Source organism: Triturus cristatus, chromosome 2_1 (genome assembly GCF_964204655.1).
Source record: "Triturus cristatus chromosome 2_1, aTriCri1.1, whole genome shotgun sequence".
Classification (NCBI taxonomy): Eukaryota; Metazoa; Chordata; class Amphibia; order Caudata; family Salamandridae; genus Triturus; species Triturus cristatus.
This window is the reverse complement of record NC_140581.1, coordinates 495622932-495643836: the sequence shown is the minus strand read 5'-3', so window position 1 is coordinate 495643836 and position 20905 is coordinate 495622932. Positions and strand designations below refer to the sequence as shown.

Below are 20905 nucleotides of genomic sequence, written 5' to 3'. Positions count from 1 at the left end.
CGGGTTGTTTGATGACGTCACACATGATGTCATTATTAATGCCATTTATGATGTCATGTATGAGATCGGCGGCATTTCATTGGGGAACGATGTAGCACAAGCGAGCGTCCAGAAACAGATCCTGGAAATGTAATTTTTGATTGCATACTTTACTGATGCAAGGACTCATTACAATACATCGTTTTCATACAGATAGCGAGGAGTGCGTATGACAATTTAAAGAATGAGGACGCACTGAAACAATAGCTAAGGTAGGATGACTCACTTGGGAAGGCTTAATGGTCCTTAATTATTCAAGAAACACATTCTCTGTAAGCCGAAGAGAACAGAGCTGCATTACTTAGCCTTAAATGCACGTCTGAGAAAAAAAGCAGCAGTAAATGAAACATCTTTCTCAGAATAAAGGAGATACGTTCAGTAAATAAGTGAATAACATTTAAATGACTACTTATATGAGTATTTTAAACAGCATTTAGAGACACTCAATTGCTTGACAATTGGAATAGTCAAGCACGGTACTCAGAATGACTGCAGTAGATGTGGCATTGGCAGCCATGTTATTCTGGCTGTTTTCTATTGTAAAGGCTGCAATTAAGAAATGGTTTCTAAGCATCACTAATGAAAAATAAAAATAAGTGTAGTTGTGTGCGTTTTTTTCTTACCTTTATAATTTTCACTCTTTATAAAAGAATCCAGCAGCAAATTGAAAGTAAAGTTATCTGGGAAAAGTCCATATTGTACCTGTAAAAGTCAGAGTTCATACTTAAAAGCAGTACAGGTCTCGATCAGCATTTACATCAAAAATGTTTTCGAATAATCAGTGCATGCAACAAAATACCATGAACACGATTTAGAGTTGGGTGGTAAGTGAAAACCCTCCTGTTATTGGAGGAAGTCCTGAAGCCAGAGCAGAAGTCACTAGTCAAATTTTCTATACCAGAAGAATAAACTAGTGCAAGAATCTATAGGCTTGATTTAGTGATGGAGTATGCTTACCGTCAAAATAACTGTCGGCCCGCCAGATTTAAATGTGGGTGGACCATTGGCGTAACCACAGCGTATAGCACTCCGTCTTTACCATTGTTACACCCCCCTGATGCCCTAATGGAGTAAGGGCCATCGGAGACTGACCTCTATGTCCACCCACCTAATTTAGATGGGCGTAAATACAGGTCAGTTTTTGCACTGCCTGTCACAGCCAGGAAAACCCTTGCTGTATGGGGCACTGAAAGCGGTCTAAAGCTTTCGTCGCCATGGGAGGTCACTCCTATGGCGAGGTGGGACATTTTTCTTTTACCTTAAAAAAAAAAAACCTGCATACGGATTTTCTTTTCGGAAAAATAAATCAGTTTGACAGACGGCTCCGTCATGTTGACGGAGATGTGCGTCAATCTTAAATAGGCATTGACAGGAACCGCCGTGACAGTGCCTTCTGCCAATGCTTCAGAGATGACCGACAGCTTGGTGGTCATTTCGAAATTTGGCAGACGAGGACTTCGTCAGGGCACCCGAGTCATTTACTCCATTGGCCTGACAGAGTAAACTCTGGCCGTCAATATATAGATGCGGCTCTATGTCAGCTGGTTCTCCTCTAGAATTAGCACTTTCATCTACAAAGAGGATTTTCCATCACCAGCCAAGTCTAAATCAGTCATGACGTTTGTAATTGTTGATACCTTTCTGCATCATGTTGCATTACTAATGTGATCACTGAAAATACACATTAAAAAGCATTGCACTATGAAGATTATGTTGGCTTGTCCTGTAAAATCCATTTGGGATGATCACAATAGATTTAACTATTTACTGTGGTACTTTGATTAACTGGAACCTCTTAAACCATGACAGAAAAGCACTATAAACTGGAACTTGCCATTGACCGGATCTTTGAAATTTGAAAACCACAGAAAATTCCCACCCAAACAGAAATCTGCTTCGGTCAATTCTATCTTACATCATTTACAACCAATTAAATAAGTGGGCAATATGATGCAGTTTACAGTACATTTGAATTAATGTTTAAGAAACTCATCGGTGGAAATCTATTTTTCTCTAAAATCCTGACCTTATTTCGTAACACATACAATGCTTTGTCCTCAGCACCATATTTGAGACAATGTCGAATCCAGCTGTGGATGGTCCAGTCTCTCAAGTAAAAGCAATTTGGACTATGGCGAAATCTGAAAACACAGCCAAAAGAAAAACATATGTGATAACCATTGAACAAGGAAACGAAACACACACACAAACAGTTCTATACTGGCACTGTGTGTCAGTCATTTAAAATGCAGATTATTTAACATTTATGATTGCTGGATTTTATAGTGCTCAAGAATAAGCCTGTTAAATAAACAGTGCCTGAATGAAAAATAGACTTACCCCACCAAATATGCCTAAATTATAAGGAAATGAAAAGGGCCAAGTTACATGTATGTGTCTGCTTGAGAACGTGTATATTACAAATGGGTGTGAAAAAGGTGGGCATCAGAGGTAGCACTTTGAAATAAGTGAATTTGGCAAATAACATGAGAACTATGGAGCAGGGTCTAAGAAGTAACTAAGCGAAGACTATGCAATTGAAGGTGCGGGATATCAAATAGGCAAATCACACATCGCATTTGGCAATTTCCAAAACAAAAAGCACGGATTTGTTCAAATTATCATAGGTGATTACTCACAACAATATTAGGTAGGTATGAGGTAGCCAAGTTACAAGTTCGCGTTCTCTGTTTTGGTTTGATAATTAATGCAAGAATAGCACAAGACTGCTTAAATCTTATAGTCAATATACTCCTCACACAGAAGTTTCCAGCTGCTCATTATTTTCATAAGCCTTTAATCAGTAATACTGCAATACTCAGAGGGGAGACTTAACAGGACATTCATTAAATGCTTTCCTATTCGCTGGCCTTGATCCCCTCCTACTGTGATTGGTAAATCTTAGCTTTTTGGAGAACAATATTTTGTATGGATACCGGTATTTCTCCAACGTTAGGGAACATTTTAAACCACCAAATTAAAGACGTTCTTTATTGCTGGAGTACTGTACAATTGCACGCATGTTTCATGGTATATGGACACGCCCGAGTCTGAGATCCTTACAGGTCTATTCATGTGGCTTTAACAGATCTCTTATCTGTGCCTCTTCTCATGCCATGGGTTTGAGTTTAGGTTCGTTAAAAATGTGTGTCTACCTGTCAAGTAGGAAACATTTTGATTGAGCAATGAGAGTACTTATAGGATTTTTTCCCAAAAACCGTGAGGCTAGGTACGCGCCCCTTTACACTTTGGAGTGCACACAGGGCTCTGGATCCCCTGGGTTTTCCTTGACAGCCTATTTAATCCGCTTAGAGCCAATGCTTCCTGCAACAGTAAAAATTGGGCAGAATGCGGCTGCCCAAGGCCCCCGCAGGGGGCCACTAAAGAGGGCAGCCATCTAGTGCCACTGGGGCACCCCACACCCCCCTTATGGTCAGGGACCCTGGCAGGAGTCCCCCCCCCAGCCTTGTGCGGTGCGCAAGGTGTGCGTGACCTCCTGTGTGCGAGGACTGGGGGAGGTCTATATAGGCCTCCCCCACCATCTGGGCGTCCTCTTTCGCGCGCCGGACAAGGCGGGGGGGGGGCACTACTCCTAGGGTTCCTGACCATAAGGGGGGTGTGGGGTGCCCAGAAGGTTGCCTGCCCTTGGATCACCCGTAAGATAACCCACCATATTACATAATGGTGTACGTAATAAACCTGTTGCAGTTTTACCAAAACAAAAAAAAATGTGTGGTGTGTTTATTTATTGCCATGCTTGCTATGTGTGGTGGGGTGGGTAGTGTTGCCCATGGTGGTGCTATGCAGCTGCCCGAGGCCCCCACAGGGAGCCACTAAAGAGGGCAGCCCTCTAGTGCCACTGGGGCACCCCACACCCCCCTTATAGTCAGGGACCCTGGGAGGAGTCCCCCCCAGCCTTGTGCGCCACGCAAGGTGTGCGTCACTTCATTTGCGCGAGGACTGGGGGAGGTCTATATAGGCCTCCCCAACCATCTGGACGTCCTCTTCTGCGCGCCGGACACGCCGTCCGTTACATATTACGTACTTGTTTTGCAAGATTGCAAGTTTGCACGGTGCTAACTAGTGTCATTTCTCACACGCGTGGTGGAGTAAGTGCTGAGATTTAAATCCCCCAGAGCTCGGTACAAACTTCGGCTTGTCCCGTTGGCGTCTGGGGGGCGCCGTGGGGGCCGTGCGCTGGAGTAATCGGTTTAGTTTTATTGCATTGAGTGAAGACTTCACCGCTTGCCTGACAAGGTCCGTGTGCCACCAAGGGTTATGTAACATGTGTACGTCGCTCAAGGCGCCCCTAAGCCCGGTAATGCACACAAAGGCAGCCTTAAAAGTTGGTGGTCTCAAAGTTTCTCGTTGGTCTAATGGGGGTTATTACTGATATCGATATGTCTCCCTCATCTCCATTGTTTGATTTTGCTCGCAAGAAAGTGTCAGTCATAGTCCTTTAAACGTCACTCATAGTTCATCCTTTGTCCCAATATGGACACAAGTTACGGACAGGCTATGTTTTGCAAAGAATAGTTATTTTGTCTCCGCTTGGGCTTCGTTCGCAGTTCAGCAAGGTCAATTTTGTCTCCAACGCGGGGATTGTGCACCGTATTCCGTTTCCAAAGGGCCCCCGCTTTCCGCTGTCGGCACCTGGGTCACGTGCAGGTGACCTGTCTGGCTGTTGCGGAAGTTGATTAGTGTAATGGTCCCATTTGCGTAGAGCTTGCTATTCATCGAAGGGAGACATTTAATGAATGTTCAACACGTTAAGGTGACAGTCCCACCAGTTCAGAATGGAAGCATTTTCAATATGCTACGCAAGGAAGCCAGAATTGTGGCTTCAGTTATGTTATACAACTAACAAGCATTGTTAAAGCCAAGGGTACTGGCATGTTGTAGGTACTGTGGTTTTGTAGTATATATCCGGAGGCAATGTCAGAAGCCGCAAAATAACAGTCTGCCTTTCCCACTGGTTACCAGCCCAATGGTGAGAAAGTCTAATGTTACACATACTCCGGAAACTTCAACGCAAAAAGAGGCACTGCTAAATACTGCAACGGCATTGTGCAATTGACTACGAGGGACCTCATGGGGAACAAATGCGGGCAACATATAGAATCAGGTACCATGTACACTGGGTGGGCATCCCCCTGCAGCCAAGGGCCGTATCGGGTAGCTTCCGTTAAGACATATTCACCCGTGCTTCAATCAGGGCAGCAGGCGGGTGGTGGTAGTTGTCAGCTAACAGTGTGCTGCGGCACAGTTAAGTTTGGTAAACACTGCGTTAGTGCCAAATGGCGACAGGGTATTATCGACCTTTTGGCATCCCAAAATTCAGGAAAGGGCAGGTATTTGCACATAACTTTCCCCCTGGTTCCACAGACTTGTCTGCCCCCCTGGGTTATGCTTCTGTGGGCTAGAACCAGACAAAAGAAGGGGCATCTTTTGGGACTGGGGTTCCGAAAACATTTATAGTCAAGCGCTGGGGTAGATGTACCATGAAAGGCATGGTCACTACTTGGGTTGCCCCCAAGTTCTGGGGTCAAACTGGGTTGGAGCATTAAGTCTTCAGTCCTTGGGTAGCATCCAGCAACCCTTCAATCCAAGTAAGGGCAGTTAGCGATAGATAAGTATTAGCGAGTGGGTAACATACACTGGCTAGTCAGCGGCTTCGTGCCCCGGGGGCATGCGCGCTGTACAAATACACAGAGCTGCAACCAGAAGGTTGCCAAGTGGCAAAAAACCAGTAAAGAGGTGTGTCTCTGGCGCCCCAGGTGGGTGGAGCCAGTCCCATCTAGAGGTACGCCCGGGTGAATATGGTGTGCTCCTTTAGGTTCCCATGACCGAGGCAGAGTGTGGCATTTCCCACATCAAGTGTTAGGCACTAGATTACAGACAGTGCACCACCCTGTATCGAATCAGACAGATTCTCTGAGCGGGTATGCCTAGGGGGCTTTACCAGAGGAAGCGGAGCGTTCGAAATTCCCATAAGGAATAAGGGATGCAGGGCAAGTGCTGGAGGGCAGCGTGCTCATTGTCTCATACGCCTGTTATGGACATTCCTGTGCGCATGGATTTAGCAAGTAAAGGGACTGTGCCAGGGTTAAGTATATTCCCCCTCGCCCTTATAGCCTAAGCTGGCAAGCGGGGGTAGGAACGGTCTTCTAAGAATGTGAGCTGCTGTCCCATAGATGGGAGACACATGTGTCCAGTCACACACGGTGCTAGATGGGCGGCTGGCAGTGTGATCAGCAAATAGGTGGGGCATCGTGTACCAGGGTGTCTGAAACTGTCCCGCCCAGAGTGGGACAGGGCTGAGTCATGGGACGCAGTGGAACTTTGCCGCGTGAGGTGAATAGTGCTTGGCACAACTTCACAGGCATAAAGGGCATTTTTGTTTCATCAGACACTAGCTGATCCAAGCTAACGTCTAGGGCTATTGGGATATAGCTGGGGCATCGATAACCAGTAGGGATGTTCTCTTTCATCTAGATTTGCAGGAGGCTCTAGACAGGAGAGTTAGCGGGCAAGACTATAGCTGTTTTGGTGGGGAGCTCTGGCGGCGACGGTGGCCACCTCCAGAGCTGTGGCGGAGTTACAGGGCGATCTGGAAACAAATGGGTACAGAAGGGTACCTCTGCGTGGCACCATAGGGGGTGCCAGAGCCAAAGACCATGAGCCTCATGGGAGGTTCCTGGAAAACCGTGTCGGCGCCCCGTTTGTCCTTCGGGCGGTTGTGGGCCTGAACAACCGGGGGCTTGCCTTGCTAAGCTCCGCCCTGAAAGGGGCGTGATTAATAAGGAACCGTGATCCGGGAAGAGGATCACCAAAAGGGGCAGCACAGATGGGGTTCGCCCCAGTGCTGCTTGGCTCATCAGGCGGGCAGGCAGCCCAGAAGGTTGCCTGCCCTTGGATCGCCCGTAAGATAACCCACCATATTACATAACGGTGTACGTAATAAACCTGCAGCAGTTTTACCCCCCCCCAAAAAAATGTGTGGTGTGTTTATTTATTGGCATGCATGCTATGTGTGGTGAGGTGGGTAGTGTTGCCCATGGTGGTGCTAATGGTGCAGTTCTTATTAGGGTTTGCCTTAATAGCACAGCTGCCTGCACAGCCATTTGAACCAAATATTTTTTAATACGCCTTGAGAGGACATTTGTCCACCGATAAAAGTGTTTTTCTTTTACTTCATGCTATTGGTTGTTTGGTTTATCATCCCGCCTTCAAGGAAGTGCTTTCATTGGAATGCATGAGGGACTATTTTTCATTTGAATACTACACTCAATCATCACGTTGTTTGTCACATTATTTACACCCTATGCACCTTCCATACAGAAACCAATTATTTATTCTGCAGCATTGGCAAAGCAAATAGGTCTGGATTAATGTGCATGTAACTCCGGAAAAACACGTGTGTATACCGGATTTTGCATGAATTAGTTCAATAAAACTAGCACTATTTGCTTTGCTAATGCTTGTATCATTTATTTTCATCCAAGCAGCAGAACATGACACTACATCTAGTATCATTTTTTTTCATTACTTCCGCTAATAACAGGCTACACAAAGCTAGAAAATAATGAACACGGGGAAATACCATAATGTAGGGCCCGATTTAGAGTTTGGTGGGCAGGGTTCTCCGTCGCAAACATGACTGTTCCTTTCATTGTACCGAAGTGACCGCTGGCTCGCCAGTCATCTCTAAAGTTGTCCTCCACCATCCGACGAACACCACTCAGTCTGTCAAACCCTACATCAGTCGCAATGTCTAACACTCTTTTGATTCCTTGTTCAACCATTGCTGCCTAGAATACCAGACTAATAAATATCTTAATCCCTCCAATTACTAACCATCACACTCCAACAATTGTAACAATTGAGACTACTCCGGGCATCCAAAAGCCATCAGAATAGTGTGAGCGTCAGTTATTATGAATTTTAATGTATATTGAATTATTAAAAACTGTTGTTGTGCTCATCAGCGCCGCCATGTGGTGGACAGTCATTAGTCCCGGTGTTGAGAATTAAGTGCCGGTGCCCAGCACCAGAAACCACAGGCTCAAATTAAGCGCTGCTTAATTGCTCGGAAACGAACGCCTCCCTAAAAAGGCTGTATTGGGTCTGCACAGATTTCTTCACTATCTATGAAAGACCTTTAGCAAACTCTGATTTACAGCACACACGTATACTAGCTTTATGATTTCATTCCACATATAATGCTGAACAGACTATGTATTCGTACTGGATTAAATATCCAGGCAAAGTGCTTGAAAAATGCAGACCTTTAACAAATTTATAGTTGTGCACATGTACCAGACATTATTTCATTCAACTTTATTTCTTTTTTCATGATCACTGTTTATGTCTCATTGTATAAGAAATATAATACATAAATAGCTCAGTTGACACTGCAAAACTGTGGTCTTTCTTAAACATTAACGTCAGCTACGCATAGGTCCAAGTCTTTAGGATAAACTCAGCTGTTTCCCCCCTAGAGTATTTAAAGCCACTCGGGTTTCAATACCAAGTCCACAATAGAGAGGAACCTTTCAGTATCACTGTGGCCTCACGGAGACCTCACCAGGATATGCATAACATGCAAACAACCTAGGACAATCAAATTACACACTTATGCGATACTTGCATACATACTTTCAGAGTCAAACGTGCAAAGGTGATCTAAGCGCATATCTGGCCCCACGCCACACCCAAATCGTCCCACAAAGAACACCTGTCCGCCATGCACCTCCCCAACCACTCATGCAGACAACATCTTGCAGTCACTCCCAGACAAGGTAGCAGTGCTACAATGTCACAATAAAAGCAATTACCAGGCATAAAAATATGTTCCCACATGTTATATGCTTAAAGATTTTGTGTAGATCTAGAGCTCAAAATTCACCATTCAGTATGAATGAATGAGATTTTTGTAGCGTGCACCATCCACCCACTCTTTGTTGTCCCAATACTAAAAAAACTGCAATATAAAGCCCAGAAATAATGTTAATTAGAACATTGAAATGTTGGGAGCTCCACTGAAAACAATGGAGTGTCCGGGGCGTCTAATGACCGGTAGAAGCCTGGAGCTCTAACGTTCCAATGTTTGTTCACAGCTAATGCTGTGAACAAAAGGACTAACGGGGGCCCGAGTGAATTTCAATCCCCTCAGGCTCTGTGAGGCCTTTGTTTTACAAGTTATAACATTCTGCCCTCTAGGGGCAGATTGTTCTAATAGCCTTAGTGCCCTCTGTAGTGGGCTCTACTGGCCATTAATGGCCCGCTCCCTTGTTTAACTCTGAAGCAAGCCTTTAATGGCCGGTAGAGCCCGCTACAGTGGTCTCTAAGGCTATATTACAATTAAAAAGCCAGGTTTTGAGTTTCTTGCATAAGGCATAAAGCATGACAATGTTCTCCAAGGAGAGAATTCTGATGCGTAGTGGTCAAATAGAAGAAAAAGTGGTTGCCTCTTCTACCATGTCGGATACGGGGAATTCTGAGTAATTTAGTCCCATCTGATCTAAAAAGTTCCGAAGGTACATGGGACCAGAATTATTCAAAGCTCTGAAAGTAAGCACCTTAGATTTAAACAAAACCCTTTTCTTATTTATGTGCAGTGTATATAGTGCTGGCTAGACCCAGTGGTATCAGAGCGCTTTACATGAGGATTATCGAGTTACAGAATTTCATCAGTTACAGAAGCCAAGTATAACATGTGAAAAAACAGTGTTAAGCAGTAACATGAGTTACTAGAGCATGGCTTAAACAAATACACATATCCTATGAGGTATAGGAGGAAGAGGGGAAAAGTAAAAAGAGGTTGGAAAGAAGATTGGGTCAGGAAAGACCGGCAAGGGGGAAAGTAATTCAGGGGAACCTAAAGACAAAGAGAAAGTCAAACAAGCCGGCTGAATCGTCGGAAGGCGGGGGGAGGAAGGAGACACTGCGGAGAGATGAAGGAAAGTCTGCACAATGTCCGGCTGGGTAGGTGACAGCCGAGGGGGAAATCCACAGCCCATCTCCTCTATAGCTACCTAGGTAGCTCCACCGGGCATCAGTCAAATTGCTAGGTCTCCATGGTGGGTAGAATGTTCGCAGATTCTTCGGAAGTTGCTGAGGTTGGTTTCAAATTCAATTGGGGGAAATTGGAGAAGCAAAGCACTGCAATCCTTAGAGCCCCCGGGGAGTAACAAGGTTCAAGGATGGATTACTTCGTCGGAGGTAGGGGGAGAAAGGAGACACAGCGGGGAGACGAGGAGAACAGTGCCCAATGTCCGGCTGGGTAGGTGACGGCCGAGGGGGTGAACCACAGCCGATCTCCTCTATAGCTGTCTAGGCAGCTCCGCCGGGCATCAGCCATATTACTCAGTCTCGACGATCAGGATAATAATCACGGCTCCTCTGAAGATTTTTAGTTTAAACACGGGAGTTGGAGAAATGAGAGCCGCAGTCAAATCTAACCCCAGGTGTATATAAGGGTCTAAGAAGGGGGTAGCTTCCAGGGGATTAAAGCCAAAAAGGCGATCCTTTGCCAGGGAGTTTCGGGCCGGCACTGATCATCTGTCGGCCATCTTGATGACATATTTTCTGAATAGGTAGCCTGTGGTATCCAGCTTGTTAAGCAGCTTCAGTGGATGCTTACCAGGGTTCCACATCTGGCACTTCTTGAAGTTCCACCTGAATGTTCCAAGGTTCTAAAAGTGTTGCTTGTTTTGAAATTCTGACAGATGACTGAAGACTGTGGCTTAGGTGCAGAAGTTCCAGATGAGAAACTTCAGGACATTATGCAAATTACAAGGCTAGTCATGTACGAAAAGCAGTTAGAAAATCTGTCATACAAAAGGGGCATTTCAGCAAGTGCTGTAGATCTGTGAGTAAAGAGGCCAAGGTCTCTGAGATAGCTAAATTATATGTAATCAAAATAGCTAATGTTGAGGATAATTGGACGAAATCCCACCCCAATGATGTTATTTAAATAAACTAAGAACCTGTTGACGTTCTAATGGAATCATTGCTCTGGTTAACATCGATTTCTAATGATGTATAGCACAAGCAGTTTAAAGGGGTGGTAGGGTTGGTATACCCTAACGTGACCGTTCGAGATTATGAGGTAAACCTATGGAGATTTTGGGCTACATTGATATAGATACCCAAAGTAGGAGATAGCATGTTTAGATTGTCACATCAGGGTGTCATGGGCATATTTCTTGATGAAGGCTGATCTAATCCTATCAATTTGAAAGGTGATGAGGGGGTCATGAATGCACTGTCCCTGACAGACAAGCCGGTCTAGAATGTTGTTTTACAAAGAATAGAAGGAGCGTGGTTCTTGATTTTTTATTGAATTTCCTGAAGTTTTTAATGATAAATTAGGATGCCTAAAAAAAATTAATCAGGCCCTAAAATTTGACTGAAGGCAGGTTCTGTATCAATTCAAAGCAATGTTAGAGGGTTGCCCTTCAGTGTGAGAGATGGGCGGAAAAAAATACTGGATGATTTAGATCACACTGGGAAATAATTAGCCTGTGGAATGCAAGGAAGGGTTGGTGCTGTTGTTGTGATGCATGAGGCCCCGTGTGTTCTGTGTCTGTGCATTGATTTAAGGGTACTGAATAAATGTTTGGCTGTAGATAGATTTCCCTTGCCAAATTTTTCTGAAATTGTGTCATCTTGCAGAACAGGTGTGGGCTTCAACGGGGTGGTCACTCGCGAAACGCAATATTGCGAAGAAATGGGGAGCGGAGACAGCCTCAGGCCTGAGGGACTGGGCCATAGACATGGACAGGGCAATGATTGCCGGAAAAGAGGTTTTCAAGCACAGAGGGTGTCCTAAAAAATGGGACCACAAGTGGGGGAGGTGGAACAAATACAGAGGTGACTTGTGTGTAACCCCTACCATTGAGCTAGAGCGATATCGACGCCTCATGCTGGAGGTCTCCAGATTTGACGATACACTCCCGCCCTGATGAGAATGTCACGCTTGCTCTATAGTATGCAACCGAAAGGGATGGGACTCTTACTGCGAATGACTATGTGCCCGGGTGCGGATTGCTGCCTAACAGTTATGTTATTCACATGTATGTGAGGTAGCAGGGTGGTGGACTGTACTCAAGTCATATTATATAAGATGTATTTGCCATGTTTTTATAGTGGACCCATATGCCGACTTATCAAAGCACTGTACCATGTCTTTCTTTTTGCTTAATAAAAATTGTTTACAAATTATTTATTTTTTTAAGAAATGGTGTCATCTTTGGCTGGTGCGATGCGCTTCATAACACTAGACAGCACTAACGTATCAGATTACGCTGTACATCAAATCAAAATATTTGACTGCTTTTATCAAACAGTTTGGCACTTTCCAACTTGCCAAAATGCCATTTGGATTATTGTCACCCTCATCATTCCAACTGGCAATGTACAATTCGTTGGAGGGCATTCTTGGCATACACTACTATGAACAGGACATTCTGATTTGTGGTGAAATCAAGCCGGAGCATGCAGATAGAGTGAGGAAGGTACTTGAGGTGTTGACAGGGTATCCTGGCACTTCCTGGAGCAGTGCATGCGGGCATACAACTTGGGTGAATCATATACACGGAAAGTCATGGCTTTATACGAAAAACCTAGTGCTCGAATTGTAGTTAATGGGGCGGTCTCAGAACCCTTCACCCTACAGCGTGGAACAAGGCAGGGCTGCCCCTTGTCCCCCTCGTTGTTTCTGCTGGCCCTGGAACCTCTGATCAGAGTTATTGGGGCCAATGAGGAGATGAAAGGGATCACCATCAATGAGGTCACAGTCAAACTAGCCGCGTACGCGGATGGCATTCTTATCATCACAGACAGCCCAAAATCCTCCATCACGGCCCTCATGGAGAACATAGAAAAGTACTCAAGCCACTCTGGGTACAAGCTAAACAAGGATAAGTCAGAATGTAAGCCACTAAACATTTACACCACTAGAGAGATACCGGGGGAATCGGGCCTAGCCTGTCAAACCGGTTTCATCAAATACCTAGGTATACATTTCGACAATGATCTCAAAAGCACACTCGACCAAAATGAGAAACTAATGCTAGCAAAGACAAAGACGCTGTTGGAGGACTGGTCGCCCAAATTTGTAACATGGTGGGGGAGGATAGAGACAGTAAAGATGATGATCACTCCAATGGTCAACTACCTGTCGAATATGCTCAAATTCCTTTGGCGTGACAAAAAAGCGAGGATAAGCCTTACAAAATTAAGACTAGACAAGAAACTGGGGGGACTAAATGTGGCTGACTTCAAAACATTCCAAACTGCCTTTTTAGCGAAACTGGGGGTCTACTGGGTCCTGCCCAGCCAGGACTACACGCCGGTCTGGCTTACAATTGAGAGAGCAATTCTAAACAACCTTGAGCCAATGGTTCTCCTCACAGCCAACAAACAAACACAAACCGCAAACCCAATACTAAAAAATACGAGAAATGCCCTGCTGAATGTAGACCAAAAGATGGAACACAGCGTAAAAAACTCAAGGTGGGAGTCACTGTGGGCAAACTCAAAGATAAAATACAGGGGGAAACCGCTATCTATAGATTCATGGAAAATACTAGGTATCTCCTACCCAGCTCAGCTGGAAGAGGGGGAAGGCCCCTCCACCTACAGCATGCTAAAAAACAAGCACAATCTACCAGACATAGAACTGTACAACTTCCCTGGACAAGTTTCTTGACCCATATGATTCGCCTTGAATGGCACTAACAGAAGGCTCGAAAAGCACACCCCCACCGGATCAAGACACTAGCGACGAAAATACTAACTTCGGGTATGTTATCTCTATTTCTCTCTACCTTTATTCCTATCTTTTCCCTTTTCACTCCCTCTCATTTCCCCTTACGGTGACAGTGGAAAGGGGGCAGCCAAGCATACATCAACCGGAGAGATACTACAACCAACACAGCCAGCTCGGGCTGCCCTGTAACGACAAAGCGATGACTATTACATGTTATATGTTGTAAAAAAGTAATAAAAAACTATATTGAAATATTTAAAAAAAAAAAATAGAATATTTATGACATTTGATCAATGCTGATGGGATGAAACCTAAAACAGATATGTCAAAGCCATAAATGATTTTAAAGACAATAATTGGAAGCGGTACTGGATTGTCAAAGTTGAGCTGGGTTTTAAGTGGAAAATGGTAGTTCGCAGAGCAAGGCCAAGTCCTACTATATCGTCTTGGGGAAGGTTACTGGTCTTTGTGCATGATGGCCGTCAAGGCATTAAGAAAACTAAAGGAAGGCTTTGATGGGATTATTGATGGATTAATGGTTTTCTTAATTAGCTTTGAAGCAGGGAAAGCTTCCCCTGTAGTCTACTTATGGATAAAGGGTTTGAATGGTATAACACAACATGGAAGATTTTCTGAACAAGGAGCTATTTTGCATAAGAAATGCACAATATATCATCCGGAGTGTAACGGTCTGGATGAGCATTTTAATAAAACTACATAGCTAGGGATTGTGACATAGTGTAGAGAGAAAAGACCACAAAGTAGTTAGTGGCATATATAATGACACTACATGCCATCACCTGGAAGGTTTCTTTTGAATTACTTAAAGGAGGGAAGGCCAATATCTGACTTTCTCCAAGATGGTGGAAGGGTAAAAAAGACAAGACTGCTGTGGGATGGTGATGATTTGAGAACTCAGGAAGTGTTTAAGATGACTGAGAGGAAATCTTATTATAATTCAAACAAAGCTGTTTGTGATCCTTGTGTGGTGGTGGCGGACATGGTAGTTGTAAAGCTTTCGACTGCAAAACCATTATCCAAGTTTTTGGCACCCAGGACAGTTGTTAAGTTATTCAAAAGTGCAGTGAGGACAGACGATGGGTGCATATGGAACATGAATTGCGTGTCTTTGTGTGGTTAATATTGTGACTATTATGATCCACTGTTCTGTTTGTTGTATTTCATGCTAATCTTGGTTTTCTGTAAGGTTCAATCTGTGTATTCTAATGTTCTCAAGTTGCTTTTTCTTTTTATTCTGACATTTAATTTAAGGCCGTGACTGAGGTGCAGGATAAAGGGGTTACTGAACCCATACCAGCTTCCTGCGTATGCCTCCTCATTTAGATTTCATAGAGCCAGTGAATCTTCCTTAAATGAGAATAAATAGATTGATGTCTAGATAAATTCAAAATAACTCAGACCACAGCATTTTGAAGAGTTTATAGGCATTAAACGAGATCTTTTGGGAACCCTATTAAAGTAAATTACCATTATAAAATCTATCCGTAATAATAGCATGAACTACTTTTTTACGGATCGAGGGAGTCGGCGAACAATCGCCTGAAAGATTTCAGTCAACAAAAACAAATGGTTGAGAGAGTAGATACCTGGAGTCTAATGATTAGATCTCAGTCAAATTAAATTCCAAAGTTTCTAACCAGCTTAGATGAAGCAGGTAGACTAAGCTGATCTTGTTTGTCAGCCTCCTAAGTTAATGAACATATTGAACTAGGCTTGTCAAAAATTAGCATCTCTGTTTTTTCAGAATTAATCTTAACTGGTAAAATTATGTAAATCTGAAAATTAACCATCACTAAGGGATGGCAAATGTGTTCTTAATTAAAGGAACCACATATGTTTGTTTCTACGATAAAGAGACTATAGTAGATCTAATTAATCGTTTTAAGAGCTGACATAATAGAAGCTTCATGAAGTCTCAACACAAGACAGAAGGCTGCAGAAAGGTATTTACAACAGAGGAAATTTCTTGAAGCGAATTGGAAAGGGCTAATTCATCTACGTTATATGTAGCACAAGGTTTCTTTATGAGGCAGTGGTAGTTTTCTAGAGCTGATCTGTATATCTTTTCAGAACGTTAAGTCACATTTCATTCTCCCTAGCTCTCCACACCAATTCATGAGTGCTTTTGTTTAAATACAAGAGCAGTGAGCTTGCACGCTACACTGTGGGAGGCCTTCAAGCCTATGATAAGGGGTGTATGTATCTATAAGGCAGTGGTAAAGAAAGCTATCTGTACACAACTCGGAATGGTGGAGGATAAGCTAAAACAGCTGGGGATAGAGTGGTGCTGCACCATGATGTAGGTCTAAAGACGGACATGCACTCTACATTGCTACCATGCAGGGAAACAGCAGACAGGGAAGCAAATATTCTGAGGGGGTAGGGCGCCAGCTCACCAATATGGTGAAGGGAGTGACCCAGTAAAACTCTGGCATGGCTGCTGCAGGCGAAAGGAAAAAAACAATACAACTCCCAGTGTCAGAGATGAAAACTGGGAGCTCAGATTGGCAAGGGTTGAGGTTGCCTAAGTTTTCAATGGTTACTTCTCTGACCTATGTACCTCCAAGATGAAATTTACAGACACAGGTCTCTGAATATCTACAGGACTTAAGAATGGTGTGGCTAGAACAAGGCGACCAGCTGCCAATGAATGGACCCATATAATTAGAAGACGCCTCAGAGGCTGTCAAAGGTATAGCCACTAGTAGAGCCCCTGGATCAGACTGCCTCACTGCCAAAATCTATAAGGCTTTCAGCGAGAACCCGCTCTCCACGCCTCCTTGAGGTCTATAATGAGGCAATTACAAATAACTGCCTACCGCCCTCGATGAGGGAAGCCATCATTATCACTCTGCTAAAACATGAGAATGATCCGCAATCTATCAAATCCTATCGCCCTCTACGCCTCCCTGATATTGACAGTAAGATATTCACTCACAATATTGCAAAGCGCCTTGTAAGATTTTTAAAGGGCCTAGTACTGCCAGATCAGACCGGGTTTATGCCAGCCAGATCCACTACACACAGTCTTCGTCTACTCTTCGCCCTGGTGCGCCAGGTTAAATCAGACCTTCTCGTTGCAGGAGTATTTTTGGATGCCGAAAAGCTTTGGATTCTGTTGAGAGACCTGTTTTACATACAGTCTTGCATCAAATAGGCCCTGACAATACTCTTATTAAGCACGATCCCCCTTTTATATATGCCCCCCGGGCCTCAAATGGTATCAGATGACATCGAAGATTTTCTGAATAGGAGAGATATTTGTTATAAGAAGTGCACAGTAGATCACCCAGAGGGTAATGGCTTAATGGGTAAAGAGTTTCCCTGTATTTCTCCAATGTTATTTGGATTGTAGCAATGCTGGTTTATGGTACTTTAACGGACAGAGAACTACTGCATAATCAGCCAGAAAGGGTAAAGCTGGTCAACTGATATATAGGAACATTTATAATAAAAAAATAAAAAAACAACTTACGACCAGCTTTCTGAGTGGGGCTAGAAACTGCAAAATGTAAAGCATATACAAAAACTGAGACAGTGGTAGAGGATGGATGCTCAATTAATTACGTTTACACAATACTATATGCCATTATATCCATAAGTCCGGTCATAAATGCTCAATGAGTAACACACCCATGCCACTACCTATGTTCTAACTGCTCAGACGTTTATACAATGCACAATGTTCCACAGAAGAAAAATAGACCTTTAAAATGATGCTGCGGGAGAGCCTTCGCCTACATCGCAGCCACAACCTGGAACAAGCTCCCTGTGAACATCAGACGCTCCCCGGCCCTGCACACGTTCAGGAAGGACCTTAAGACCTGACTCTTCGACTGATCCGGAGTCGCCTCCCCTCAGCGCCTTGGGACCCTCACGGGTGAGTAGCGCGCTATACAAACCCCTGATTGATTGATTGATGCTCAATTTGAAACTTTTAACTAAGAATGCACAATTCACACACACAAACACGCACACCCCCAATATGGTACGACTTTCAGCACATATGATAAATAGTAGTACATAAGGACCGACTTCAAAATCACATGCTCTCTACCCTCTGAAAACGAATATTTACAGCAACTCTCCACCTATTAACCTTACCACGCTAGATGCCATTGCTCCTGAATGGTGCTCACCATCAAAATACAATATCAGATATTGAACACAGAAGTCTCTCCGTTACTCAGTCTTTGCTACCATTATAAATCTCCTGTTTCATCAATAATTGCAAACACTGGAACAGATCCCTCAGACAGTACATTTCACCTTCTGTCTGTATATGATAACAAGACTCCTCTTTATAGTTCCAGGCCTTGTCTGAGTGCCAACATTGTCGCCTAGATCTTCCCTTAACAGCTTCCCATGGACACCTGTCACACCACTCACTGTGCTGCGAAAAAGCTGATTCAATTTACGATAGGGCTAAGGACTCGTCTCCTTAAAGAACAATGCATCATTTGCTGTCCACAACCCAGCTGCCTTACCGATCACATGTTGACTTTATGCTGCCTTACCTATCACTTGCTGATTTTATGCTGCCTTACCTATCACTTGTTGACTTTATGCTGCCTTACCTATCACTTGTTGGCTTTATGCTGCCGTACCTATCACTTGTTGACTTTATGCTGCCTTACAGATCACTGGTTGACTTATGCTGCCTTACCTATTACTTGCTGACTTTATGCTGCCTTACCTATCACTTGTTGACTTATGCTGACTTACATATCACTTGTTGACTTTATGCTGCCCTACCTATCACTTGTTGACTTTATGCTGCCTTAGCTATCACTGGTTGACTTAGGCTGCCTTACCTATAACTGGTTGACTTATTCTGCCTTACATATCACTTGTTGACTTTATGCTGCCTTGCCTATCACTTGTTGACTTTATGCTGCCTTGCCTATCACTTGTTGACTTTATGCTGCCTTACCAATCACTGGTTGACTTATGCTGCCTTACCTATCATTTGCTGACTTTATGCTGCCTTACCTATCACTTCTTGACTTTATGCTGCCTTACCTATCACTTCTTGACTTTATGCTGCCTTACCCATCACTTGTTAACTTTATGCTGGTCTTCGACCCTGTACAGCATTCCTCTCTCTATTGGCTAGGTTTGCATTATAGAACTACCATATACATAACATAAACCTATATTATTTCCAATTTAAGAGTTCAAAGTTGAGAGATCTTTAGGATACTCTGCAGTAAAATGAACTCTACTCATAGTGCGTGAACAATGGCACATATTCAACAAGGTTTCCGACTACTTATATAATGACTGGGACACCTTTTAAAGTACATCATGCCCTACAGGCATTTTAGTATCCAGGCATAGATAACTACTGATCTCCATTGGAAGCATCCTCTTTAAGAAGTGTAGCTGCTGGCTTCTAAAACCAGTTTTCTGATGCTCAAGAGATCACCTCTGGTAAGCCAGCTGAATTGTTCAGCATGCAAATATTATCATAAAAGTTGCTTTACCAATCTTTACTGACTTTCGTGGTCATGGAAATAAGTATAAAAACCAAGGCCTATGTGGAAAATGTAGGATTATTTTTTAATTGCCTTGTTTCCTTCTGTTGTAAGCCAGCTTCACTTAGTGTTTTATTGATTAAGTTATTTATACCCTTTAGTAAGGTGGTGTCAGGAAGAGAGGGGTGATTGGGTGTCAGGAGAACGATCAGCCATGTTCTGATTGTCCCGTCCATCTTGGCTGGGTATTGGGGACCCAAGCTCTATCTGATGCTTGCGTTTTGGTGTCTCTGGGTGGAGATAAAGATCACAGACATAATGGAAGACTAAAGTATTGGGTCGCCTAACTTTGATATCTGTGCAGAGGAAGAGAAAGGGCATTTCGGATAGTGGAGCACTATGCATGCAGGAATTTTTCCCCAAAACATTTGTAGCTCAGAGGATAAAGGCACTTTATGCATAGGGTATTCGCCGTTGGGCATCTTGGGCCTTATTATACATAGTGCAATTGAATCGCAATTATCGCTTTCTCCCACTGTAAACACATCCAGGACATTCTGGGATTACAGAAGGGGCTGTAGACGTATGCGCTGACCCTTCTATATCATGAATTGCGCTAGCACAAACTTTTGTCTTCTATTTGCAGGGGAATGCAAATGAGGAAGCTTTTTCACCCATGCCGTATTGCAGATGGGGGCACAAGGGCAAACAAGTTGTTTGGGGGAGCACTGCTTTCATGCCATAGATGAAGAGCCATATAGCTAATGCATACCCAAAAGGCGCCCCCAGGGAGTGGGCCGCAGGGATTCTCCTGCATCTGCTGCAGATGGGAGCATTTCACACTAATTTCCACAGGCTAAAAATAGAATGCATTATATGCTTTTGCTTCTATGCAGTTTTTTCCAAGGAATGACAGAGACCTGCATAGCTCACATTACAAAAGTCAGGTCCAAGGCGTAGACTAGTGTCATCTTGTGAGGAGGTAGCAGCACGGAGACAGTGTGATCTTGTGTGGAAGAAGCAGCATGAAATATTTCTCTAGCTTGTGGCACAATTCATTAGACTCCTTTTGTTGCAATGGGAGACAAAGGATAGAGATTAAATGAATATAATACCCTCTCTTAAAAAGCTCAGCTCGGTGAAAAAGTGGGTCCAACAGACAGGTCGCTTAGCAGGTTTCACTGAAGGTTTTCCTGGGCTGATAAAAGCAACTTTGGTCTTAGCTGTGTCTAGCTACTGTAGAGGCCAGAGGCATCCAGCTCCTAAGCATTGGCAGGTAGTTAGTGACCTGTCTGTGGCCCTTTAGTCCGCATTTGAGTTTGAGGAGGACCTCGGTCTCATCTTCTTATATGTGGTACCCAACATTCAATTTGAGGCCCGATGTTGAAAAACAGGTATTAAAACGGTTTTTACCAAAGATAAGCTGTAAGAAATTGGGTTAATAGTTGCAAAGGATGAGAGTCCTTCCCAAGTAATACGTTCACAAGTTTCTTGTTACCGAGAACAAAGTACCCCATTGCAGTACTTGACTCTCAGAGTAGCGAAGTAGAGCAGTCAAAAGCCTTCTCAGGGGACGTGGTGTGGGTTAGTT

At 43.7% G+C, this 20905-nt stretch overlaps 1 protein-coding gene across 1 annotated transcript in view; it reads right to left on the bottom strand.

Annotated features, from left to right (window-relative positions):
* MRPS27 (mitochondrial ribosomal protein S27) overlaps positions 1-20905 on the bottom strand; it is a 419683-nt gene that overhangs the window by 157779 nt on the left and 240999 nt on the right. Inside the window, exons 5-6 of the mRNA XM_085632352.1 lie at positions 2066-2180; positions 663-741 (exon numbers count right to left, since the gene is read on the bottom strand). Coding sequence (XP_085488478.1) covers positions 663-741; positions 2066-2180 — 194 coding nt within the window. The remainder of the gene's footprint in view (positions 1-662; positions 742-2065; positions 2181-20905) is intronic.